Here is a 27,400-nt window from a genome sequence, read left to right as displayed (position 1 = left end):
TCATTGCTTTCTTCATAGGGACAATAAATCAAGGACTGGAAAAATGAGGTCTCCAGTTATTGCTGAGCATGAACTTCTTAGGGTTTCATCAAACACAGAAAGAATTTTCCCCGAGATACATTTCTTGTGATCAAACCAGGCTGATGTTTCCAATGAATGTAGTCCATACCTAGGCATGACAATGCATGCAGCTCCAGACATGAACCGGATTGCTGGAAGCTGGAAGTTTTCTAGTTCCACCATCACCATACAGACAAGTCCATCAGGATGTACCCTTTCTTTTTAAAAAAAACAACAACAACTAAACAGATCAAGAGAAGTCTTCCAAAATCTTAAATCTTAGCAGGCTCTAAAACTTAGCTATTTGAATGCTTTTTTTCAAGCACTCTTACAATAATCTTATTTACACAGAGGTTCCGAAAACAGACAAGAGTTTTGAAGAACGTCTTATCTTCAAGGCCTTCCTTTTGAAATTTGTCAATGCCTACACGCCTATTTTCTATGTGGCTTTCTTCAAGGGCCGGTGAGTTAAACAAGCAGTGAATTCAATACCTTTTTCAAAGACCATAAGGTGAATTAAATGTGTAACTTCAAGTGTTGTAACTACTACTTCAAGCTGACTCTGAGACCTTATACGAGAACCAGTGAGTAGCAGGAGGAAATAATTACATATTTAATTGTTTCCTAGGCTGACTCTGAACATTTGTTGAGATAAAGTCAGGGCCCAGGCATGGGAGTGGAAAGGGTACTGGGGCCCAGAGAGCCAGGGGAGCCTGGTAATAATATGTACAAAAATGCACATATTAGCATAATGTGTGGGTAGAATTGCATATAGTACTGAAAATAACAGAAAAATGCATTATTTTAAAGCAAAATTTATTTGGAAAAAATGTGTATATTATTAGAAATTTGCAAAAAAATCACACACTGATGCAGAAATGTGAAGAACCAAACACAAGATTACAAAAATGAAAAACTGAGAGAAACAAAAATAGATAAATTCGCCCATTTATATCAGGATCACTACTCAATGAGGACTAGGAGCCCATGCCCTGCAGATTATATAACTGGATTCAACTAATAAGTCCCACTGGTGGAACCCCATTCAATAATACCCACTTGTGCAATGGTGCTTACCCCCCCCCCCCCGCCACACACACACACACACCCTGTCTTCTGCTCCTGCGTGCTCCACACACACCCAAAAGTGGCTCTGGGATGGGACAGGAGAATCCCTCAAAACACCACATGGAGGATAGAGAAGGATTCTTACTATTATTAAAGAACAATCTATAAACAAACGGACAAACAATGCTGAAATTCTTGCCCCGAGAGAACGATTGCATACCATCCCAACTGGAATTTATCCCAAAGATTCTATCTGGATGTATGGGAGATGTTGCAGGAGGAGTGTGACAGCTTGTTCCTCTAAAATAGGCAGAACAAAAGACCAATCATTGTTTCTGAATTTTCCTAGATTCGTTGGACGCCCAGGAGATTATGTCTACATTTTTCATTCTTTTCGCATGGAAGAGGTAACTGCAGTTCATTTTGTGCATGCTTATTTCTGATCTAGAAAACAACCATGGTGTGGATACAAATTTAACCATCTGCACACAGAAGGGAAACATCATTCCACAGAAGGCTTTTGATCCAGCAGAGGGATCCCACTGACAGAAGTGGGGAGAAAGCAGTTTTCACTAATTTTACCCCCATCCCCTGTAGCCACTATTCACACTGTTCCAGAGGGTCCCCCAGCTTTCAGGAACAGAATTTCAGAGGCAGTAAGAGGCACAAGGAGAATGAACCAAAGTCTTGATATAAGCCTGTGTTACGTTATCTAGAACCCCCTAATCTATGTATCTCTATTTCTCCTTTAGTGTGCTCCCGGTGGTTGCCTAATGGAATTGTGTATACAACTTAGCATTATTATGTTGGGCAAACAGCTGATTCAGAACAATCTTTTTGAAATTGGCATTCCGTAAGTAGCCAAGGAATGAGACCATCTGCTGTAAAATGATTGCATATCAACTTGAAAATAGAAATGCTATGTTGTTTTTTTGTTTGCCCAAAAGGCAGAAGGCAAGAAGAGAGCTATGCTACATACTATAAAATAACATGCATTTGCTTTATTATACCATTTTCAACATTTGTTATTGGTTTGCTTTTCAATAATATGGTTCCTAGAACGGAATAGAACAGATCTTGGACAATAAATAAGAATTCTGAATCTACAGTGAAAACAAATTAAGTTAAATTTGTTCATTAACAGGTAATAGCAGAAGCTGAAAATAATTCTAAGTATTGAAATAAATGAAGGCCTAGTTCCTACAAATTATCCTATTAATAATACCAGCCTTTGCCATCCTTAGGGACTAGTATGAGAAAGTGTATTGACCTCATCCCATTTACTTTTTCAGATGCCTTGCAAATATTTAGACTGAGTCCAAGGAGTAGCCCTACTTACAGTAAGGCTTCTGAGGCCTACCCTTCCAATGTGCCTCTCAGACAAGGCATCTCTGAAGGTCAAATAAACTTCAGGAAGAGTCCTTGTTGCAACAGTAGATTGGGAGATGAAGCACGGAAGCCTCAGAAGGCACTCATGGAAAGTCTTGTGCACATCTGAGGGACCCTTTCGTTCCCCTCCACAGTCCTTATATAACTATTTTCATAATCAGCAAATTCACAATTTTTTGTTTGGTTGGGTTTTTTTGTCTTTTGCTCTTACAAAACTACTGAGACTTTTAAAAGAGTTGTTTTTATTGTTTCCTCTTAGAAAAATGAAAAAATTCATAAGATACTTGAAATCGAAACGACGGCGTCCTGGAGACCACGAGGAATATTTGAAGAAAAAACAACGCTATGAAGTAGACTATAATCTGGAGCCTTTTGCTGGTCTTACTCCAGAATACATGGAAATGAGTGAGTGAGATTTCAAGTGTTTAAATGAGGGTTTCAATTTTTTAATAGCTTACAGTGCTACCCTATACAAGTCTACTCCATTCAGTCCAATAGACTTAGAAGAGTAAGTGAGCATAGAATTAATCAGTGACAGATGCGTAATGGTCAGTTTTAATAGGTGAATGCATTTTTTTTTCAATAAATGGACTCGGTCTCAAGGGCAGGATTGTTTATAAACTATTTTGGATATGATTTGTTAGCATAAGATGGAATATGTAAGAAAAATTTTGGAGAGCCTCTTTCTAAGAGTTGAGCAGTCATTCCTTCTTCTACTTGGAATTGTAAATTCTCATGTGTTCCTTGATATCTCAAAGTGACACCCATAGTGAAGTTCTGATCCTATGCAGAATTGTGTACATCTGAACTGCAGTCTAAACACCCTTTGCCCTGGGCTGGTGGAGGTATGATTTGGATTGAGCAAAGTCTTCCTGCCACTCAATCCAGCCAGCTTCTGCCCAACAGCATTGCAGGGAGAGGGAGAGGTTGAGGCAATTGCCTTGTAGAACTATATCCTGTGCTTTACATTTGTGATTATAGCAGATCATGGTGAAACCATGTGAAACGTGGATGTTGCAGGTTCGGAACAAAGTGCCATTTAGTCCAACACTTTGTCTTCAAGATTACAAACAGATGCTTTTGGAAGGCTTCTAAGCAAAACATGGTGAATCTAGTCATCTCCATATTATCCACTCACTGAACTCCTTATATTTGTACCTCATTCTCTCTCCAAAAGTTTTCCCAAAGTGGCTGACAACATCATACAAATACAATTAACACCAAAAGGCAAAAACGTGAACAATTACCTGTCAATAAAAATGCCTTCAATAAACTTTCAAGAGATCACCAGTTCAATTAACTGTATATAACTCATAAATATGTCAACAAACATGTTGTTTGCATGGTGTTGGTACAGCATTTGACCATGACCAAAGGGACTGATAGAGGCCAGTGCAAATAGACACCATGTGAGATTTTCAAAAAGTAAATCCCTGGTTTGGAAGATCATGATCAGTCCATAATTAAGCAGACCTCTTTCCATTCCAAACTACACTAATTAGCCCAGAGCTTTTGTAGTTTTCATGTAAGTTGCTGGTTTTCGAAAAACTGCCAGCCATTTTAACTTTGAAGTCCATTTTTATATAATATGTATGTTTTTCGCTGAAATAAAAGGTATTATATCCCCCTACAAAGAAAGTTGCTATCTCATGAAGTTCTAGAAAACATAAACCAGCAGGCAGCCTACTGTAGGTTAACATTACAAGGTCAGTACCTACCTATATTCATATGCATATGATCTGTGAGTATTGTAGTTTCAGTAGTTAGCACCGCCTGTTTCCAAAAATACATTCCATCTAGAACAGCATAATGTGCAAACTACACTGTTTTCTTTTTAATTTTCAGTCATCCAGTTTGGGTTTGTAACCCTGTTTGTTGCATCTTTCCCACTGGCTCCCTTGTTTGCACTCCTGAACAACATCATTGAAATACGTCTGGATGCAAAGAAGTTTGTTACTGAGCTTAGAAGGCCAGTTGCAGTAAGAGCAAAAGATATAGGTAAGCAGTTCACTAACAGCACGGTAACTAGTTAATATTATTCCTTATTTATGTCACTTTGCCAACTGTGATGGAGGAGGCAGGACTCTTATTTTAGTTTTGTGTTTTAAATTTCAATCCTTTATTCTACTAGGGAAATTCAGGTCTACTAACTGCATAAGGTGATGAGATGATGACACTTGTGTATTGAGTCAAAGGATTTTATATCTGTATTATTATTGTCTGTATTTGCATTAGGATAAAGTAACTGCCTTTTGGTTCCAGAGGGTACAGCTACTATTGGTTCATTTAAGCTGCTGTATTTGGATCCTCTGTCTTATTGGTTTCCTCCAAAAGGCAGCACTGTGATTGCTTGATATTGTTCCCTCCAAAATGTATCCCTTCCTAGCTAGTCCCCTGTCCCTATAAATGTAGCTTTCCTCTCCTCAGTCTTCAGTCTTGTTCACTTTAATAAAGAGCTGTTACTAGAGAACTGTCTCCAGCATGTTTGTCAAGAGAGCTGAAATCACAAACCCCACGTCACAACAACTGGCGACGAGGATGGGATCCGGAATGCTGAGGAGCGGTTAAACACAACCCTGCCTCAGAGTCCGGATTGCAGCTGAGAACAAGACTCACTGGCCAGCTGAGAAGACGACCCTGCCCGCTAGGACAATGGAGAGTCCAAGGGTATTGGAGCCCTTCCAGCCATCAGAGCCCCACACCTGGGAAGACTACGTCGAACGCTTCGAGTTCTTTGCAGTGGCTCAAGGGATCACCGATGCCAGCAAAAGAAGGGCCACATTCCTGAGCTACTGTGGGCCCGAGACCTTCAAGCTGGCCAAGGCATTACTTGCTCCAGCGAAGCTGAGTGAGACATCTCTCAAAGATATTCTTGCCTGCCTAACAAGCCACTTGGCGCCTACTGAGACCAAGATGGCCCGGCGGATGGAGTTCCATAAGAGGCAGCAGCATGCTGGGGAGTCTGTATCCACATTTCTGGCTGAACTCCGGAAGCTCGCTCAGCACTGCGGCTTCCAAAATCTGGAAGAGACTCTCCTGGATCGGTTTATTGGTGGTCTGAGCAGCAAGAAAGCCAGAAGACGCATCGTGGCTAAAGAAGAGGTTACCCTTGCTTCAGCCTTGAAAGAGGCCACCGCCACGGAGAATTATGAAAGAGAGGAGCTTGATGCCAGTCGCAAGGCCACTAAGCCACAGATAGAAGTTGCGCATGCCATGGACGAGCTAGAGGCTACTCCGAGCCAGAGCCCAGTCCGTGGGGTCGAGTTGGTGCGTCAGGCCTGCACAGTGCACAAAGATCGCCGAGGCAGTTGCCCAGGTTGTGGCGGAAACCATGAGCGGAAGAGTTGTCGTTTCAGGGATGCTATGTGCCGGACGTGCGGAAAGACGGGTCACATCGCCAGGGTCTGTAGATCGGCGGCGTCGGGAGCAACAGGAGCACCTAGACTGGAGCATCGCAGACCGCCCACAGCAACTCGTTTTCTAAAGGACTGCCACTACGTAACGGAGATCAACGGGAGGGCCGTGCAGTTTCCAGCGCAAGGCAAGGCACACGTCAAGGTGAAGATTGAGGGTCAGCAGTGCGACATGGAGGTGGACTCCGGATCTGCATTCACCATCGTGTCGGACCAGACCGCGAAGACATTCTTCCCCAGGGGTAAGTTGCCCCCTCTGGAGCCCTTCCCGGCAACCTTGCAGTCGTACTCAGCAGGCCGCATCCATGTTATGGGAATGTGTGCCGTGAGAGTACAGTTCCGGGACAAACAGGCTGTACTCAAACTGGTGATTGCGAAGGGCAGTCGCCCCAGTCTCCTGGGCACTGACTGGTTCCCCGCCCTGGGACTGAGTATCTCAGGGCTTAATTCAATCCAAACCTGCCCTGAGATGAGCGAGGCATTATGCAAGGAATTTGCTGGTCTCTTTAATGGAAAACTGGGTTGTTATAAAGGGCCCCCAGTTGACTTCGAGTTGGACCCCGGTGTGGCCCCAATCCGACTCAAACCAAGGCGAGTGCCATTTGCACTGCAACCCAAGATCAAGGCAGAGCTGGATAAATTGGTCAAGCAGGGAGTTCTCTCACCCGTGGACTCTGCTAAGTGGGAGACTCCAATCGTCACGCCCCTTAAGGCAAATGGGGAAGTCAGGATATGTGCAGATTACAAATGTACTATCAATAAGGCACTCAGGGGAAACTCATACCCCATTCCAGTCGTATCACATCTGTTGGCTAAACTGGCTGGGGGCAAGGTGTTCGCCAAAATTGACCTGGCACAAGCTTACCAACAGCTGCCAGTAACCCCACAATCAGCGGAAGCACAGACTATTGTCACACATAAAGGGGCGTTCAGAGTTAACAGATTACAGTTCGGAGTTTGTGTGGCCCCAGGGATTTTTCAAGGGCTCATGGAACGCCTGTTAAGAGGTCTGCCGGGGGTCTTGCCATTTTTTGATGACGTTTTGATTGCTGGAAAAGACCCACAGGAACTGGTTGCGCGTGTCCGTGCAGTGTTGCTCAAGTTCAAGGAGGTGGGGTTGCAACTGAAAAAAGAAAAATGCAGTTTTGGGGTGCCAACTGTGGATTTCTTGGGGTTTAAAATTGATGCATCAGGCATCCACCCCACAGATGCTAAGATTAAGGCCATCATCGAGGCACCACGACCACAGAACAAGACGGAGTTGCAGTCATTCCTGGGACTTATTAACTTTTATCATTCGTTCTTACCCCAGAAAGCTTCGGTAGCTGAACCATTACATAGACTATTGCAGAAAAAGAATGTGTGGCGATGGGGGCGGGAGCAGCAGAAGGCTTTTGACTCCTTGCGAGGAATGCTGAGTAGCAGGAGCGTCCTTGCTCATTATGATGAGTCAAAGCCGCTGGTCCTGGCATGTGATGCCTCTCAATACGGTCTGGGGGCTGTGCTGAGTCATAGGGAACCGGATGGGTCGGAAAAGCCCATCTCTTTCTATTCCCGTACGTTGTCGCCCACAGAGCGCAACTATGCTCAAATTGATAAAGAGGCACTGGCTATTGTGTCCGGAATCAAAAGGTTCTATGATTATTTGTACGGTCGCCATTTCTCCATTGAAACGGACCACAAACCACTGTTAGGGTTGTTCAACCCAAACAAACAAACGCCATAAATTCTCTCCCCCAGAATGTTGCGTTGGTCAATATTCCTGAATGGGTTCCAGTACACCTTGACCCATGTGCCGGGGAAACAGTTGTGCCATGCTGATGCGCTGAGTCGATTGCCCCTTCCTGGCGGGAGCAATGAGGATCCTGCTCCGGCGGAGCACATTATGATGCTAGAAACACTTCCGGGGGCTCCTGTAACAGCTACGGATATAGCTGAGAAAACTAGGAAAGATGCTGTTCTCTCCCGTGTGCTCACTTGGGTGGGGAGGGGGTGGCCAGGTGGTCCGCATGAAGAAAAATTCAGGCCTTATGCGACAAGGCAGCACGAATTGTCCATGCATAAGGGTTGTCTCCTATGGGGAGATAGGGTGATCATCCCAGCACCACTGAGAAACAGGGTTCTTGAGACGCTTCACATGGGACACCCGGGAATGGTCAGGATGAAGTCGCTAGCCCGATGTTATGTGTGGTGGCCTGGAATGGACCAGAACATAGAACAATGGGTACGAACATGCAAGGCATGCCAAGAGGTGCGGCCAGAAGTGGCCAGAGCACCAGTCCACTGGTGGGAGCAGTCCAGGACTCCCTGGAGCCGGCTGCACATAGATTTTGCTGGGCCATTCCAAGGGAAGGTCTTTTTTGGTTATCGTTGATGCATATTCCAAATGGTTAGAAGTGGCGATGGTCCCTAGCATGGCATCAGCTGCCGTAATCAAGGTGTTGAGGCAGCTGTTTGCTACCCACGGGTTACCTGAGACCATTGTATCAGATAATGGGGCAGCTTTTGTATCCCAAGAATTCAGGGCATTCTTGGCTGATAACTTTATAAGAGGGGTCACATCCGCGCCCTTTCACCCATCCTCCAATGGGCAGGCTGAGCGCATGGTAAGAACAGCCAAAGAATCCATTGCGCGCTTAATGGAGGGTAACTGGTCGGCTCGCATTGCGCGAATGTTATTTTTGCAGCATGCGACGCCGTGTACTGCGACGGGCAAGTCGCCAGCCGAGCTGCTCTTAGGTAGAAGACTGGTAACGGTGCTGGATTATGTCCACCCAGATAAAATGCCAAACCGTAATTCAAGAGCAACCCCCCAGGCTGAGACTGACACAACAAGGTATCTCGCCCCTGAAGATCTGGTCTGGGTGAGGAACTATTCACGAGGTCCGCGGTGGGTGGCCGGTGTGATCACCCGGGCTAGTGGACCTGTGTCCTATTATGTGACCTTGGAAAATGGGCAAGTTTGGAAGAGACATATAGATCAGCTGAGGCGCCGGGCGCTCAGCAGGGAGGAGTCAGATAATTCATCCCTGGCTAATGACGCACAGCTGCGAGACCAGAGTGAAGATGGCCCAGAGGTGCAGTCACCAGGGGCTTCAGCAAATGAACCAGGGTCTGCTAGTCCTCAGGATGACGAGGTACAGGTCGGGGACCCTGAGATGTCTGGGACTCCATCTGTTCCTGACGAAACCCCTATAGCAGCCCCTCCACCACAGGTAACACCCAATCCAGAACCTGCAACACCTGTTGTCAGGAGATCAGGTAGAAGTTGTAGGACCCCACAGTACCTGAGGGATTACGTCTGCTGTGCTCACTAGGGGGGGAGGGGTGTTGTGTATTGAGTCAAAGGATTTTATATCTGTATTATTATTGTCTGTATTTGCATTAGGATAAAGTAACTGCCTTTTGGTTCCAGAGGGTACAGCTACTATTGGTTCATTTAAGCTGCTGTATTTGGATCCTCTGTCTTATTGGTTTCCTCCAAAAGGCAGCACTGTGATTGCTTGATATTGTTCCCTCCAAAATGTATCCCTTCCTAGCTAGTCCCCTGTCCCTATAAATGTAGCTTTCCTCTCCTCAGTCTTCAGTCTTGTTCACTTTAATAAAGAGCTGTTACTAGAGAACTGTCTCCAGGATGTTTGTCAAGAGAGCTGAAATCACAAACCCCACGTCACAACAGACACTGGTGGTGAAGATGATACTTTACTCAACGTTTCAATTCCAGAGCAGGGATGAAATAAATAAAATAATAGAAATACATCTATATGGGGGAAATTATCTATCTATATACGCACGGACACACTATATACGCACAAACACACAAATGGACAAAGTGTAAACAAATTGACAACTCCATCACTAAGCTAAATAGCAATAAGAACAACAGTTAGGGGATTGAAGCAGGATCTCACATATGGAGCAGAGTGTATGAGACAATACATATGGTATGGCAGAAGATAGTATTTAGAATACTTGAGCCTCAAGCCGTTTAGGCTATGAAGATAAAAGCCAACACCTTGAACTTGTACAGTGATGTTATTTATAGTTATCCATTCTTATGGGTAGCCATTTTAAAGTCTTTTAACCTTCTGCTTGTCTTTTCCCTCCAGGAATATGGTATAATATCCTCAGAGGTGTAGGAAAACTTGCTGTGATCATCAATGTAAGTAATTCTTTGCAAATAGTGATTGATCACGCCAATTCTTAATTTCCTTTCAGTTACTTGGAAATGTTACATTATAGACATCTAGTTTGGTGTGGTATCTGGAGTGAATCCTCGGTTCAAATTCCCACTCAGCGATTAAGCTCACTGGGCAGCCATAGGCAAATCACTGTCAAAGTTTTGTTGTGAGTCTAATATCTTGCTCTAATTTATTTAATTAACTCGCCCTACCCTATTTCAGCTTTCATGGAACAAAAACAAACTTTTATTCTCAATTTCGCAAGATTTCTTTTAAAGCTCAAATAATAGAAGTCACTTTTATAACTTTCAAAACTTTTATTAGCAAAGGACTATTTGTCAGTAAAGTATGGTAATGATTTTCCTGACACTGCTGTTGTTTAGTCTTCCCACTCAGGCAGATAGTTTTTCATGTGAAGCAAGTTCTATAGAGCAAGTGGGAAGCTGATAGAGAAAGTATGAGCTGCTCCTGAGCACACGTCAGCCCAGTTTTTATACTTCTTGACTGTTGAGTGCTATCTGGAGGCTTCCAAGTCAGTGGAATTTAGAGCACCTGTGTCTTCTCCATTTAATAATAATAATAATAATGAATCTCATTTTCCTCCCTGAGGACACTCTTCAACAATGACAAATGTCGTTTTTTTTGTTCCTTTGACTTGCCCTACCCTATTTCAGCTTTCATGGAACAAAGCAGACATGTATTGTTCTGCATATTGTCTCATGCTCCCCTTTCCCAGGCACAGGGCAAAGTTTCAGTTTCCTTTGCAAAAGACAGTGAGCTCATCTTGTTGCAGTATTCTTTTTGCATTTTTTACAAATGTACAGTTGTACATTGCAAATGTGAGTAGGCCTTACAGAAGCATATAAGCAACCACACAGGTAGGCAGTGTGACCCAAAAGACTTCCTGCTCCCTGAGACTGCCTCCCCTCACAAACTTCTTAGACACTGTACCAAATCTGACAAAACTTCCTTCCATTCCTATCCTACCAGGTGAGTGCAGCCCTCATTCCAGATACCTGCAGCAACCAGTTGCCCAACAGTGACTCTTTTCATCTCATGTCTAACACCTGCTCCTTAAAGGCAAAAGCTCAGGGGTCAGCAAACTAAGGCCCGTGGGCCAGATCAGGACCAATAGCCTTCAGGATCTGGCCCACAGACAGTCCGTGGATCGGCATGAGGATTCTGTTCGTTCGGGCTGTGCCATTTTTTCCTGCGCCATTCCATTTCCTCCCCCCTCCCTTACACACACAGCGGCAGTGCCTCCTCCCTCCCTCCTCCTGGCTTCTCCCCGCCCTGCCTAGAGGAGGAAGGGGGCTGGGCTGAGCTGGTTGAGCACCATTTTAAGCAGCCCCTCTCTGGAGCCAGTCCTTATCTTCCCTCCGCCACCACTGCTGCCGCACGGGTACTCCTGTGGGCAGAGAGCAGAGTGGAGGAGCTCACTCTGCCTACCCACAAGAAGTGGTGGTAGTGGCGGCGGCGGCAGCCCCAGGGAAGGTAAGCACAGTGGCTGGGGGTGGGGTGGGGAGGACTACTTGCCCCCCTTGCCTCTTCTTCCAGTCCCCCCCCCCCGGTGCCACTTCTCTGGCCCGCCACAAGGTTTGAGGGACAGTGGATCGCCTGCGGCTAAAAAAAATCTGCTGACTCCTGCAATAGCTGTTAAAAGGGGCAGGGGGGGGCAGTTGTTGAAAACATAGCTGACCTAGGTTGTATGTTCTGTCTTACGTGTCTTACTTCTTTTAAAACATCTCAACAAAACTGGTTGCAGTCATTAGGCATATCATATTTAGAAAAAGCCATATGGCCCAGTGGACAGTCCGTTTTATCTCGATGCATTTAATACCCTGTTAAAATGGATGTTTTTATGTAACACAGTGATCATTTATTTTTGGGTTGGTTTGTCTTCAGTTCTTTGCCATGCTTTAAAGTGCATCCCAAGAGTCTTTCGAAGCTCACATAATTCAGCTGGCATTTGTTATAGTTGGAGTACAGGAAGACACTGCAGTGTAAAAAAAAAAAAAAACTTAAGAGATCACCAAATAATGATTTCATAACATACTAGCAGGATGTCCACCAAATAGTTAGGAATATATTTGGGAAGGCAGCCATAAAGATGAGCTGAAGCTAAAGCAAGTGCCATGCTCAACTTCTATTTCCAGCTGGCTTTGCCCACCTTTTTCTCTCTGAGTGCCTGCTTCCTCTGTCTTTCTGGTCTTTCAAGGAGTCACGGCCATATTTGCATCTTTATGTGAGGCCCTTACCTCCTTCCCTTTTCCCCTTCAATTGTGGCCCATCCCTGTAGCCATGTATGTAAGATGCTCATCCAGTGATGGGAAAATATGTGAAACTGTGGAATAGAAATAGACGAGAAAGTCCCCCCGCTTCTTCTGCTCTTGCACTGTCTCCCAGTTGTGCTCAGGCAGAAGCTGTGCCGGTTGATGCTCACCTCTGTGTGTCCACATTCATTCTTGACTTTTTGCTTCCAAGCTTGTTAAGCACGACATTTGTCCTGTGTTTTGTCCTTTTCCTTAATGTGATATGTGTCAGTTATTAAGCTTCCAAATGGGTCTGAGTGTGGAATCAGTACTGTCCCCGTCCATTGGCTATGCTGGCTGTAGCTTTAGTCCTCCAGATGTCCACATCTGGAGGGCCACAAGTTCCCCACTCCTGCTTTATAAGAATCCTTTGGAAAAGGATCATTTGCAAATGACTATATGTTCCCCAAATGCTCCCCCCGTCCTCAATTTTCTGGTGGTCCCTCTTGTGCTCACACCAGCAGAGCTAATTATATAAGATTTATTCATATTATAAAGGACCAAAAATATTGGTGCATTTTTTAACGTTTGAGTCTTCCTGGATGGAGTATTTTCCGGTCTTTTTAAACAACTACTGTGTGTCATCCCCTTTATGGTATGGGCATTCAGTATTGTTTGACAAGATTATAATAAATTTGGGTGCCCTTGATTTGTAGCATCTGCCTAGGCAGACCCAAACTGCTATTACTTTCAGACCACATCAGTGCAAAGTGGTTCAAGTGGCTCACTGCACACAACAACAAAATCAAGAGGGGATTCTTAAACATACACTCCCCTTAATGTAAATACTGTAGTAGTAGTAGTAGTAGTAGTAGTAGTAGTAGTAGTAATATGTGGATATAGAACCAGAGAGAGTATAACACTGCAAATGTTGCACTTATACTGTAAGCAGAACCATATTGAAATTAGAAAACAATGAAGGACCTGTTTTTTTATTGTCCACATGATGTTATGTCCTCAGCCAACCTCAATTGCTCATTCTCAATTTGCTGCAGTTCTAGAGTTCGAATATCAAAACTTCTATGGAGTGAAGAAAATCATTAATCTGCGGATTATGGCCTGAAACCACCCTGGTTTATAGCAATCCATCTGCTCATAAGCCCAACTGGGGGAGGAGACAGTTGAGTTTGGTTATGAAATCAGTCAAGCATTGCCTGAATATTGCGCTCATTGTTTACTCTTATGGCTTAGGCATTTGTGATCTCATTCACATCTGACTTCATTCCACGCCTCGTGTACCTGTACATGTACAGTGAAAGTGGCACCATGCATGGCTTCGTGAACCATACGCTATCCTATTTTAATGTCAGCGATTTTCAAGATGGAACAGCTCCAAATGACGCTATGGAGCTTGGCTACCCAGTCCAAATATGCAGGTACATACTGTTATTTCTTTAAAAGAGATTTTTCCTGGGATGTTGACCCATTCATGCATCTCAGAAAGACTCATATTTAAGTTTACATGTACTTAGGTTGTATGTATTTGAACATGGATTTGTGGCTACCACCTTCCATCTGCATACGAATCTTCCTTCTGTGTATATCGACTATCTTGTCTCAGTTGTCATGGTCTGAGCCATACCATTTCCTTTCCTTGACACCTTTCTCGAAGCTTGAAAACTGTTGAGCTCTCCCCAAAGCTATGGCCCATAAGAGTGCACCTGAGGCCTTGATGTGATTTCATTTCTTCCCATTGTACTGCCACCCAAGGGAGAATAACAAAGCCGTCTAAAACTACCCCCCTTCACCGTGAAGCATTTCTAGTTAGTAGTGTCCGCACTAACAACCCCAGCCTGTTAGGGGACACATGCCAGAACAGGACCCCTCCATTTGTCTAACACCCACCAAACGCAGAGGCCTGCGTGATGACCAACTTTCCCACAGCCTTTGCATGAAAAGCTATGGCTGCTGCTTACTCCCCTTTGTCTTTGTGGCTGTTTTATCGCTCAGCCTTTCAAATACACAGTACAGCTCAGCTACTCAAGGCTCTACTTGCTACTGCAGCATCTATATTCCGTAATCAAAGAACACCCAGAAAGCCTGCTAGCTTGCTTGGTCAATGCTTTAAAAGAACAGGCCCGGTCAACCTCAGAACATATATCCATAAGCCTATTACTGTTGGATATGCTTTTTGCCTCTGGTCCAAAGACTGGAATCTGAAGATCTAAACCAGAGACTAGGCTGTTCTGTCTCGTTAGTTATCCCAGTAACATGCATTGTTGAAAATATAATGGTCAGCTCCACCTGTGCTAGAACAATCTCATGACCACATAAGCTTCGCCCATTCCCTGCGCTATTCTGAACTTCTAAGCCACAGCGCTCCTTTTCATTAGGTCCCAAACCCAAATGTAGTCTCCCACATAATCTCTCCAGGATTACGTGCAAGCCACTCAGGGCTACCACAGCTAGCACCCCTTCCTTCCCTTCACCAAAATATATCTTTCACCCCACACACCCTGCTATCTCTGGTGTCACTCATCTCCTAGGGCAGGTGTGAGGAGCCTATGGTCCTTGAGATGCTGCTGGACTCCCAACATCCCAGACCATTGGCTGTGCTAGCTAAGGATGGTGGAAGTTGGAATCCAGAAAATCTAGAGTGCAAAAATCTGCACTCCTGTGCCTCAAGGCTTCATTGTACCTCCATGCATGACACAGGAGGGCTGAGAACACCTTCCAATATACTGCACAACTCCCGGCCAATATACTGTATTAAATTCCTGGTAAACTTCTCCCTGGCCTCCAACCCAATCATTTAAAAAAGTCGTGTTAACCCTTCTGCCCCACAGCAAATCTTTTCCTGGATAAGATTTCCATTTGGAGCCAGCTCTTCCTATTTTAAAATGGAAGACGGTTTATTTGTTTTATTAAATATTTTGCTTCAGTCCATCCAGTGAGGCAGCACTCTATGCCTTCCCCAACTGGTGGCTGGAGAAGGCAGGAATGGGTCCAAAAGGGTCTCTGCCTACTTTCCTATTGCAAGTCTCATGGGACTTCAGGTGTTAAGGGCTCCATCTCATTTCTTCACCTCCCCGCCCACCTGCATCCTTTCCCCCCAATCCTAATTTGCACTTACAGTAGATGGAATATGCAGGGGAGGGGGGGGGCTAATGGCAAAGTTAAGTCTATTACCAACATGATGACATCACTTAATAGGTATCAGCCTATTTTTAGTTTTAGAAACCGCTCAAAATTCTCTTTTTGAAGGATCCGATTGTGATTGGTTTTCTCACAAATCAACCTGGACTATTACGTAGATAACTGGTGATAATAACATGTATTTTGAGGCTTGCATGGAATAAGCCCTTTCTGTTCAAGAAATGCCTATGCTCACTCTCTCTCACACACACACATACGTACGCAAAACATACATGCACACACTTTCTCTCAGCATCTCTAAGAAGGCTGAAATATTAAGCAACACCAACAGGTGGATATGATAAGGGTACAACAAAGCAACAAAACTTTGGCAAAGTTTCATGCTTTTTGCAAGAGCCATACTGTGTGTATTCAGTCAAGATCCCCATCTTGAACATACTGACTCTCAGTTATTCTTTTCAGATACAAAGATTACCGAGATCCCCCATGGTCTGAAACTAAATACGATATTGCAAAGGATTTCTGGGCCGTGCTAGCAGCAAGACTTGCATTTGTAATAGTGTTTCAGGTAAAGTATATCCCAAAATCATTTAAGGTGGCTCTGTATTAACAGACAGAGCTTGGAAAAGAGAATACTTCATTGATATAATATAACCTACAGTAATACACATATCTTGGACACAAGGGTCTGATGTGCCATTTTCACATCCCAGTTCTAATTAAATCCTAACATTTATTAAACCCTAGCATTAAGCACCCACATATCAATAACAATATTATCTAGACCCATTTTACTCTGGCTCCAGGTCTGGTTTTGTCACCAAAATAGCCTTAGTCATGTTTATCAGGAGAGAAGTGGGGAGAATGAAACCCTGTTAGTTCCCCTTGAGCTCTCAGCAACTTTCAACACCATTGGCCATGGTGCCATTTTGAAGTGACTTAGTTGGAGGCGCTATATTGCAGCATTGGAAAACTGCAGCTCAGCCCTATGGCAGTCACATTATGGGTTCCTGTAGGGGCCATTCTTGTCTGTCTACTCATTGATACAAGGAGTCACTATATAGCTAGGTGACATCTGGTGCAGATTATGCCCAACTTTGACTGTTGTGCCAGCACAACTGTTCTTCAACCAAGATAGCCTGGTGCCAGTAACCCATGCTCTGGTGACCTGTTTGTACTAGGTCAAGTGCTCCACATGGGACTTCCCTGGAAGATGGCAAAGAAGTCTGTGACTGCCAGACTGGGTCATGTGTTACCTGTCCTACCATTGCCTTGGCTTCCTTTGAAGCCACCAGTTCCAATTCAATGTGCTGGTAATCATAAAGCCCTTAATAGCTCAGTGTCTATGTACGTAAAAGACCACTTCCTCCAATACCAACCAGACAAGGCCTTGAGATCAATGGTTGAGGCCTTGCTTGTAGTGCCACCAATGGAGATAGATTGGGGGGGGACACAGTAGCTCACAGCATGACCTTGCTCTTTGGCAGCACCCCTACTATCAAATCCACACACACAAACCCCGATGAAAGATGATTGTCACATACATTGCCATCATTTTAAAACATTTTTGTTGGCCAGGCATTTTGTACTTGAAGGGGTGGTACATTTAGTAGCTAGAATTATGTATTGTTTGAAATGTGCTTTGATAGTTTTGACTTTAGTAGTGTTTGAATTATGTTGTTTTATTTGTGGGTATTGGGTGGCTGCCCTGGGCTCCTTTTGGTGGGATGGGGGGGGGGATGGGATAAAAATAGAGTACAGTAAATAAATAAATTCTCTGAACCAATATTTGTTGAATTTGACTCTCTATGAGTTGAGGGCCTAAGTATTACCACTTCCCACCAGGAAATTCATTTCTGAGAAAGAAAAGGTACATGTGTTGTAAGATATGAAGAGTGTTACATGTGTCTTCTGCTACAGATGTATTAGAATCATAGATCATAGAATCATAGAGTTGAAAGAGACCACAAGGGCCATCCAGTCCAACCCCCTGCCTATTAGATCAGGCAGATGTTAGCCATGTGACCAGAGAAGCTAGGGAGGAAAACTGTGTGTCACAAAACAGACTTTTTCTTTCTTAATCTTCATGTATAAAAAGTGACATTTAGAAAAGGAGAGTTGCATGCAGGCAGACATTGGGGGATTTTATTCACATGAAAGGCTGGTTTTGTTTGGGAGTGGGCCTTAAATATCTGTGGCCATGTATGCCAGAGAGTTGTAAACTGCACACTAATTTTACATAACTCTGGTTTCTAAATAAAAAAATAAAAAAATATATGTCTAGCATATCAGTCCTAATTGTAGAAGTAATTCCCATTGATTTCAGTCAAGGTTGCTTCCAAGCAGGCTTGTTTAGGAACATGATTTAGGACACAATCTAGTCAAAGTTAAGCAATGTTTTTGTTCCGGAGACTTCCATGGGACAAATTTTTGCAAATACTGAGCTCTCCATTGTAATAATTGGAATTTCAAAGTGCTTCATTTTGTCTGCTAACATTGGCTCCGAAATTCTTATTTTCAGAACTTGGTCATGTTTATGAGTGACTTTGTGGACTGGATTATCCCAGACATTCCCAAGGACATCAGCCAGCAAATTCATAAGGAGAAAGTTTTGATGGTGGAAGTCTTCATGAAAGAAGAACAGGGGAAGCTGCAGCTGCTGGAAAACTGGGGGGGCAAGGAGAAAAGGAAAGGTGAAAACTGTAACAACCATAGCCCCAGGTTGTCAATGAGCCATAGAGGGAGTGCGTCTTCCATTCATTCATGTCATGTTGAAGTGTAGAAGAGGAAGAGGTTTTATTCCGGGGCATTCCACTCATAAGCAAGCCATTACTTAAAGGATAGGACTTGATTCTTTAACAGCCTGGTGCATGTTTAAGCATATGCAACCATTTTGCTTATATCTATGTGAGAAATTATGTTCTTACAAAAATGGAGGACCATATTCTGTTTCTGACAAGGATCTTTTAGGGGTTTTATTTGCACAAAAAGCAATGCAGGGATTTTTTTTTCTTTTTTACATATATCTATATTTCATGGTTAGCTTATAACTATCACTGTTTTTATATTTTAAAAAAACAGAACAGGTAGGCTATTCTCTTGGGAATTTTACTTTAGCTTATTTATTGAAAAATGGTTGAGGGTTTTGAATAATTAGAGGCTCCCCATTCCTGATAAGCTGTATGGGAGCTTTACAGTTTGCAAAGCAAATGAAGAGCATCCTGTGGAATTCTTCCTTGCAAGACGGAGGAAGAAAAACTGTGCTTCAATCTGCTGACCTTTTTGCAAGCAGAAATCCTGTTGTGTTTCCTGGGCTCTATGCTGAACATGCAATATTTTCTCTTAAGCCAAAGCAGTGGCAAGAAGATTTTGTTTCTCATCTGGGGTAGAATCCAATTCATCACTTCACTCGCGCCAGTGAACAAAATGATGGGGCCATCAGCCCAGCACTACTGAGAGCAGTTTGTTTGAATATCTTTCATTCCTTCGGATGTGAAAGATGAAGGATTTGTGAAAAGGGCATTTATGTTTAGTAATCCAGAGTGTCTAAGTGCACATTCCAGAGGGGGTCCAGAGGACAAGAAGGAATATTAGCAACAGCACAATTTCCCCAAGCACTGAGGGGCCTTTTTTCAAAAAGTGCCCCGAATTAAAGAGCACACACACAGCTGCTAGCAAATTGCACTGCCCTCCACAAACCTAGGAACCGAGTTGCTGAAGGAATATGTTAAACGAACTTATTCCCCAAGCAATTACATTCACAGGTCATCCTGCTCAGTGTAGCTGGACATCCCATCTTCGATTACATCCCGTAGTTCCAGATACCACAGCCCCCTATCATTTCACTGACCAGAGCATCGTAACTCAAAGCATCTTTTAGATAAGCAGTTACAATGACTCAGCTGCCCAGTTCCCTGACAAAGGTATCCAAATATTGTTCTCTGCCACTTTCCAGATTCTCTGCTGCTTTCAATTCTTTCGCTCTTATCAAAGGGTTGGAGCATCTTCTCTATGAACATTTGAGGCTTTTTTTTTTTACTAAATTGGGATATCTTATGCAATTATGACTGGCACAAGGAGAGAGAGAGATATTTCTCCCTCGTAATATTCAGGGTCACTCAATGAAATTAACAAGCAGCATGCTCAGAAGAGATATTAAGAAAGTACTCTTTCACACAATGGTTTCTTTGTGTGAAGCTTGTAATTCCTGTCGGCTCAAAAGAGACGGGGAGGAGAAATGGGTGTGTGTGTGGAAGGAGTGGAAATGAATGGCAGAAAGGGGGAATCAGCAAGTGAAATACAAGAGGAAGAGTGATAGCAGGCTGAGTTGAGGGAAGAAGAGCCCATCAGAGCATGTGCTGGGCCAAGGGTGTTCCTCTGCAAATATACCGGTAGTATAGATTCTGGTATGGAGTTATTCCTGAGAATCCTTGAGGATATTTTTTAATCAAGTTTAAGATCAACAGAGCAAGCCTATGCATGTTATCTGGGAAGTAAATTTTCCCAGGTAAGCACATATAGGATTACAACTTAATATTACCTTTGCCGTAGTGGGGATAATAGAACTCAAGTTCTAAGCTGTGTTTTGGGCCAGATATTTCCACCTACAATGATTCTGTGGATGAAAATAGACCTTTTAATTTTTCTAGCTTTTGGGACTCTGTGTCCACTTTCAACATTCAGAGCAACACTACCCCAAATACACTCTTCCCTGAGCTTACTATAAAGCTTATAGTATGATGATCTACCTATTCTGTCCATTCCAGAATATCTCTGATGTGCCTACTATTATACTACTATTTTAACACCAGGCTCTCCTGTTCCCTCATCTTGTGTCGGAGGCTTCTAGCATCAGCATATAAATATTTCCATGTTGCATCTCCTGCCAAATCCCCTTTTTGTGTGCAGTTTTCCCTATGACCCTATCAAGTGCCATGCAGAAAGAAATAAGCCTGGGTTGCCTTTGCAAGTCTACCATCCACAAATTGTTCTGGACACTTCAAAGTTGAACAAATCCTCCTATGAACACCTAGCTAGCCCTCGATTGCAATTGTCACTTTACAGTTTGTACTGGTATACGGACAGCCAAGTACAAGATATGCATGCCTCTCATCACATCTGAAGAGCACCTATGTGTAAAATTGAGTGCATGCCTCTTTAAAATAACAGCAACTGGGAGCAGATCACATGCACGTCCTTCAGACTTGATAGTAACGGTTAGCATTTATATGGCACTTTCCAGAATACAAAAAATATTCAGGTACATTATGTTGTGGAAAATGTGATGATTAGCAAGTGTACTTTTTGTATGCCATCTGTAAAACATAAAGGGATAGATAGATAGATAGATAGATAGATAGATAGATAGATAGATAGATAGATAGATAGACAGATAGACAGACACACACACACACACACACACACACACACACACACACCTGTTGCTGACCCCCAACAAGTAACACTTGCTACTTCTTACAGGCTGAGGGCCCAACAGCCTCCTTTGGGTCTTTTTGGCAACATATCTCCATCTCCTGGGATGGAGGAGGAAAGAACTGGGAAAATCTGTTTAGTGGCTGCTAGGCAACCATCACATACCCTCCCTACAATTTGCAAACATTTGGCAACAAATGGCACTGGTGACAGGGTCTGGGCAGCCAAGGCTCATGACAACATTCCTTCCAATGTCAGTCTCCAGGGAAAGTAACCCAAGAGGAAGCTCCGGATAACAAGTCTGAGAGCTAGAACATACCTGCCAGGTCCATCTGCTCCACGGTTATATCTAGTGCCAGGCCTACTGCTTAGGATAGGATTGCTCCAAAAATATGGCATCCTAGATAGATAGCCCCAGTGATGCAGGTGGACACAAAGATGGAAGTAGAATCAAAAGGGCAAGCACCCTGAGCAGAACCCCCCCCCTTAATTTTGCCCCATATACATGTGTATATGCCCCATTATTGTGTGTGTTCCTGGCAGGGCACCGGCTCCCTCTTAACATACACCTTCTATGCATATCTTGAGCAAAACCAACAAAGCAAAATATAGAATGTTTGCTTCATGTTACGTACAATATGAAATGTTCAGATAACAGTCTTCCTACTTATGAACTGCAGCGCATCATCATATATACCAAATAAAAAATAAAAAATCCTATGCTGTGTAAGTCGAGGGTGAAATTTAGTTTTAATAGAGAACAAAAATCAATTTCATCCGCAACTGCCAAAGCCTGGCATTATATTGCAAATTAACTTACTGTATGGTTTGTTGCAAAACCAAATGTCCAAGAGTGTTATATTTCAATTAAAATAGCATTGTTGCAAAATAATAGAAAATAAAAGCAAAATCATCACATAGTTTTGTAGTACTTGTTAGTTTTTATACAAAGTATGCAGCAAATTCATTCTAAAGTATAATTTGTCCGAAACACTCTTTACATGGAAGTTAACAAAATGTTGTCCAACATGTTTAAAATACCAATCTAACCAAAGATTGTTTTTAAATAAAGGGCTTGTTTTTGTTTATAATTGCTTCTTATATATTGAATTGCAGGAATGTCACCTTTTTTATATATAAAAAAAACTTGCTTAAAAGTATGTTACCGTTGTAGTCAGCCTTGTCTGCCTTTATTGATACAGGATTCACAGAAAGCAATAGAAAATTTCTCTCACTTTTACCCTGATCCAACAATGGCCTTTGGCAGCGGTAAGAGCTTTTTACAACATGGAAAAGCATCTGTACATGTCTATTGGCTATGGATCCTGCTGCCAACCTGTAGGTATGGGTTTTGATGTCAATATGCAGGGAGGATGCACATGAGATGCAGAGGTGTTACCCATTCATGGACATTGCATGTATAATGTGAATGCAAGTTGACGCTCCCATCTGTCCCTTGAAACTGATGGGAGAGTGTTTCACCAGATGCCATTTGGATGCTGCATTTCCATTGCATGTTACTAGTTGTCCACAGCATCCAGCATCGAGGTGAAAATGTTATCTATTAGGCTAGAAAGTCTTGTGTGTGATCGCCAGAACTGCTCTGTTCTCGGCCTGTAAACTTCAATTATTACGTTTTTAAATGTAGTTAAGACACGACCTAGACTACACACCCCAGGTTATGCTAGGACTGGCCAGATGATATCCATTATTAGACACATCCAGAGTAGATGCATTCAAATCAATGGATTTTATTCTATTGGCTCTATCTAGCATTGGATACCATCCCAAATCCAGAGATCCCTACACATAGTAGCATTCCACCAAACCAGTAGCCAGTTCTTTCAGCTTTTAATGTTCATCATCTACTCCAGGCTCTCCAGGTGTTGCTGGAGTATAACTCCCATCAGCCCCAGCAAGCATGGCCGATGGCCAGGAATATTGAGAATGATAGTTCAGCAAAACCGGGGGGGGGGGGAGGTTTCCCCATTCATGATCTACTGGACAGAGAGGGAATGTCTGAAAATCAGTTCCATCAAACCCACCCTAACCAATGGTCAGTATTTTTAGTATGCAAACCAATGCACAAAATATCACTGATGAGCCAGCCATGATAGCACATTCAGTGTTTTGTTTTGGTTTTTTAGCAAATGCACAATCTTTCCCCCGGGATCAAACCCTTCTGTATTTTTTTTCCGGCAGAAGCTGGATTTGCACAGCTCTGATTGGCTAACACTCCTGTGTCGATCATGAAGCCAACTCCAATGATTTCTTGGAGCAGTTTTTAAAGCATTATAAAGATGTGCCCCTTTTAGATATACAGGTGATATAAATAATTACGCTGCCGAGCAGATGTGTGAGCAGATAAATAGGAATGAAAATGTGTGTGGCGTTAGATCTGGAGGCGGCATGTGTGTTCTTTGAAGAGCACACTCGAAGCAGCAGAACTCGCCTCGGAGGGGAGCAATCTGCCCCCAATTCTGTTTGCAGGTGCATCTGTATGCAACCTTAGAGCTCTTAGCATTGACCATCTGTTCAAAGTTCACACAGAGTGCAGGTGCCAGATGGATATTTCCTTCTGCATTGATGGGACAATAGGCGTAACTGGCTGCTGTAACAAGTCATTCAAGAATTTATAGAGACAATGTAAAATAACATAAATGGCACAACCATATACTTTGCAACACGTGGTTGTGCCATTTATGTTATTTTACATTGTCTCTATAAATTCTTGAATGACTTGTTACAGCCGCCGGCTACGCCTGTTTATATAATTGACAATTGTGTTCGTAACTGAGGTTATTTTGTGTATGTTTGATGGGACAATATTCAAAAGAGCAATCTACATGAAGGAGGCTGCAGCCCTTTGCACACTTACATGGGAGTTAGTCACATTGAACTCATGGCATGGACATGATCCCAGAAGCCTATTTGCATGTGCAGATTATGCTTGTTGGATTGGGGTGAATATGAGGGGAAACAAGGCAGCAGGAACAGAATGCAGGAGGTGCCAGCCTCTTCTTCCCACGAGCAAAAATCAATCCCTTTGTCACTTCCATCTTACTGCTTTTCTCTCTAGGTAGCCTACATTCGTGTAAAATGTATCCTGAGCTATTAGTTTAACTAGAAACCAGGATGAATGTACACACCCATAGAAAATGTATATTCCATTTCACGCTCTATCAGCTTGTAATTTTATAAGTACTGTAGATGGATTGCCCAGTTCAGAATTATATGCTGAATACAAGCGATGGGAAATAAAGAAACTGTAAAGAGTTATCTTAAAATGTTGTCCTAATACATTCCTGTAAATATGAAGACTATATACTTATAAACATTCATTATTTTGAGATCATTAAATAATAATAAATGCTTTTACTTGTTTTATAGTTCTTTACTATTTTTAATGGGGTTTGTATATAATATTGTAGAAAATTATATAATGCTTCCTTTTTAAAAAAAGAAAAGTAAATGCATATAAAGCTGCTTTAGTTTTTTGTTGAATATTTCTTTGTATAGTTAATATTCCTTCATTGGCTCCATCAGGCAAATGCCATTTCACAGTACTCTATAGTCCTCTAATAGGGGAAAACCAAAAACAAAGGGTTGCTGGACTTGCAGTGTCAATATAAAGTGACTGTTAAATTTGGGTAGGCTTTGACACTGTATTGCTATATTCCCCTAAAGTCTGAAATTTTAGGAGATCCCCACCACGTAGTGTGATCTTTCTGCTGGTCTCTGAACAAACGTTGGACCTGTTCAAAAACCTGAAGATTATTCTCTAGCTATGTCCATACCGACCTATAATTGATAGAATTCAACTAACTAATGAATCCCACCAATGAAAGCCCTCAAAAGAACAACTGCTTGGGCAGCAGAGCTTTCCCCCTCCCCTGTGTGCCACTTGTGCCCCCACAATTTGCTCTGGGGGGCGGGTCAGGAGAACGCCCAGAACCATACATGGAGGGAGAAAAGAGCAATCATTCTAATTGTCAAGCTGAAATGGTTGCTCTGCTGAAACTGTCAACATGGCACAACATGGAATTCTTCCCAATATTTATTGCATTTTTCATTTTTGCCCCATGTGGTGGTGCTAAGTTTCTTGAATACATGTGCTTTCTCCTCCCAGAATCACAGACTTCAATCTTACTGCCCCTCCAGTAATGCTGTAATTTACCCATGAATCCTGACGTCTATAGGAACAACCTTCCTTGAAAGCTGCTGCTCTTCTCATGAGGGCATCACAATCATATATAAAGGATTTTTTTTCTCTCCTCCAAAACATTGCACAGCTTGAGCCCACATTGGCAATAGTACAGAGACCAGTAAGTAAAGACTGCTCTTACCAATGAGGCTGAGACTACCGGTAATTTCTTGTCACTGAACAAGGGACTGATAAGCACTTAAAGAATTTACGACTCTGAATTTGCAACAGGGGGGAATCCTGGAAATTACAGGCTGGTTAGCTTAATGTCTGTCACGGGAAAACTGGTGGAAAGTATTGTTAAAGATAAATAACCAAGCTTTTTAGAAGAACCAGCGGAAGCAGAGCCCAGCTGTAAAAAGAAAATACAAATTGCATAATAGGGATCGATGAGGACAAGAAATGAAAATAAAACTGCTAATATAATGCTGTTATGCAAGTCTATGGATTTGCAATAGTGCATACAGTTTTGGTTACCTCAACGCAGAAAGAATGTTGTAGAGTTGGAAAAGTTTCAGAAAAGGGAAGCCCAAATTATCAAGAGGATGGAGTAACTTTTGATGAAAGATTGCATCAACTGGGACTTTTTAGTTTTGAAAAAAGGTGAGTAAGCTCCTTCATCAAGCTGTCCACTATGATGACCCCAAGGGGTATTACAGGTAAGGACATTGGAAATGGGAGCCGTCTTATTATTATTATTATTATTATTATTATTATTATTATTATTATTATTATACCCAACCCATCTGCCTACGTTGCCCCAGCCACTGGGCAGCTTCCCAAAAATATGGGAACAACAAACATGAAAAGCTAAATGAACCCTGTGTAGGTTAGCTCCCTGTGTTCTCAGTCAGTCAATACTATATTAAGACCTTCAGTTTAAAATAACAGAGTGCAAATACAGTACACAAAAAGTGCACTTCCTCCAGCTTAACTAAAACAACCTATTTGTTATTAGAATTCAAAGTGTTGGTGCTGACCTTTAAAGCCCTAAATGGCCTCGGCCCTGTATACCTAAAGGAGCATCTCCACCCCCATCTTTCAGCCCAGACACTGAGGTCCATCTCCGAGGGCCTTCTGGCGGTTCCCTCATTGCGAGAAGCCAAGTTACAGGGAACCAGGCAGAGGGCCTTCTCAGTGGTGGCACCCAATCTGTGGAACACCCTCCCATCAGATGTCAAGGAAATAAACAACTATCTGACTTTTAGAAGACATCTGAAGGCAGCCCTGTTCAGGGAAGTTTTTAATGTTTGAAGTTTTATTCTGTTTTTAATGTTATGTTGAAGCTGCCCAGAGTGGCTGGGGAAACCCAGCCAGATGGGCAGGGTAGAAATAATAAATTATTATTCCAGAAAAGCATGCACAAATCAGTATAGTTGCATTTATGTTGGTAACGCTGTGGGCTGCTAAATGCTCAAAGCTTCTGTTTGCGAAATGTGCATTGTCAAGATGGCAACTGACCTTAGTTCCAATCTCAAGCTATAAGCAAGAGCAACAGCTCACCGTGGGCACCTTTTCAAAGCATCAGATATAGCTCAGATAAGCTGGTGGCTGTGCTGACTGTGGCTATCAGAGTGAAAAGTTCTTCAGATATGAGGCTTCGGCTAATATTCCCTTTGGCAAGTGGAGGCAAGTTTCGTTGTTGTGCCTTCCAAGGGCTAGTTTGAAGAAGGATTTGTTTTATGAAAGGTTAGCCCACATAATCTGCTGAAATAAATTCGCCTTTAAAGGAAGAGCACAACTTTAACCTGCCTACAGGCAAGAGGCTGTTATGACAGTGTCCCAAACAGTGAACCCTCTGCTCAGTATTGAAAGGGTGTTGTCTGCATGCAAGGATACCAAATTCCATGCAACAGCTATAATGCAAAAACCACACAATCTGAGTGGAAATTAAGAACTATGCTGGGATGAATTACGCTGGTTTCTTTGGTAAGTCGCTCGTGCCAAGCAGGACTTGAAAGTGGATGAAAATACTAGGCTGGAACATTTGATTACTTACACACACACACACACACACACACACACACACACACACTTGTTTGCCAACCTAAGCCAGTATTGTGGGAAAGGCGCTGACTTCTGTTTGTATGTTTGAACCAGAAATTACTCACACCCTGTTCTGTTAGCATTGCTTGACCAGCCCTATTTGATTTCCATAGCACTGTGTTTCTAAGATACAGCACACAAATTATTGGCAGCCTTACTTTGTTTGAGGGTGAATAAATCCCAAGTCAACACAACTAC

The 27,400-nt window shown here is 42.8% G+C and overlaps 1 protein-coding gene across 9 annotated transcripts in view; it reads left to right on the top strand.

Moving 5' to 3' along the window:
* Positions 1 to 23,589, top strand: part of ANO1 (anoctamin 1) — a 144,201-nt gene extending 120,612 nt beyond the window's left edge. For all 9 annotated transcript variants that reach the window (XM_035117027.2, XM_035117017.2, XM_035117008.2 and 6 more), the window contains 9 exons: positions 412 to 523; positions 1,478 to 1,535; positions 1,881 to 1,981; positions 2,777 to 2,922; positions 4,363 to 4,515; positions 10,040 to 10,092; positions 13,615 to 13,799; positions 15,982 to 16,087; positions 18,041 to 23,589. In XM_035117027.2, coding sequence (XP_034972918.2) covers positions 412 to 523; positions 1,478 to 1,535; positions 1,881 to 1,981; positions 2,777 to 2,922; positions 4,363 to 4,515; positions 10,040 to 10,092; positions 13,615 to 13,799; positions 15,982 to 16,087; positions 18,041 to 18,301 — 1,175 coding nt within the window. In that variant the 3' untranslated portion in view covers positions 18,302 to 23,589. The remainder of the gene's footprint in view (positions 1 to 411; positions 524 to 1,477; positions 1,536 to 1,880; positions 1,982 to 2,776; positions 2,923 to 4,362; positions 4,516 to 10,039; positions 10,093 to 13,614; positions 13,800 to 15,981; positions 16,088 to 18,040) is intronic.
* Positions 23,590 to 27,400: the final 3,811 nt, after the last annotated feature.

This window comes from Zootoca vivipara, chromosome 1, assembly GCF_963506605.1.
Source record: "Zootoca vivipara chromosome 1, rZooViv1.1, whole genome shotgun sequence".
Taxonomy (NCBI): Eukaryota; Metazoa; Chordata; class Lepidosauria; order Squamata; family Lacertidae; genus Zootoca; species Zootoca vivipara.
The sequence above is the reverse complement of the archived record's forward strand: the minus strand, read 5'-3'. Positions and strand labels throughout refer to the sequence as shown.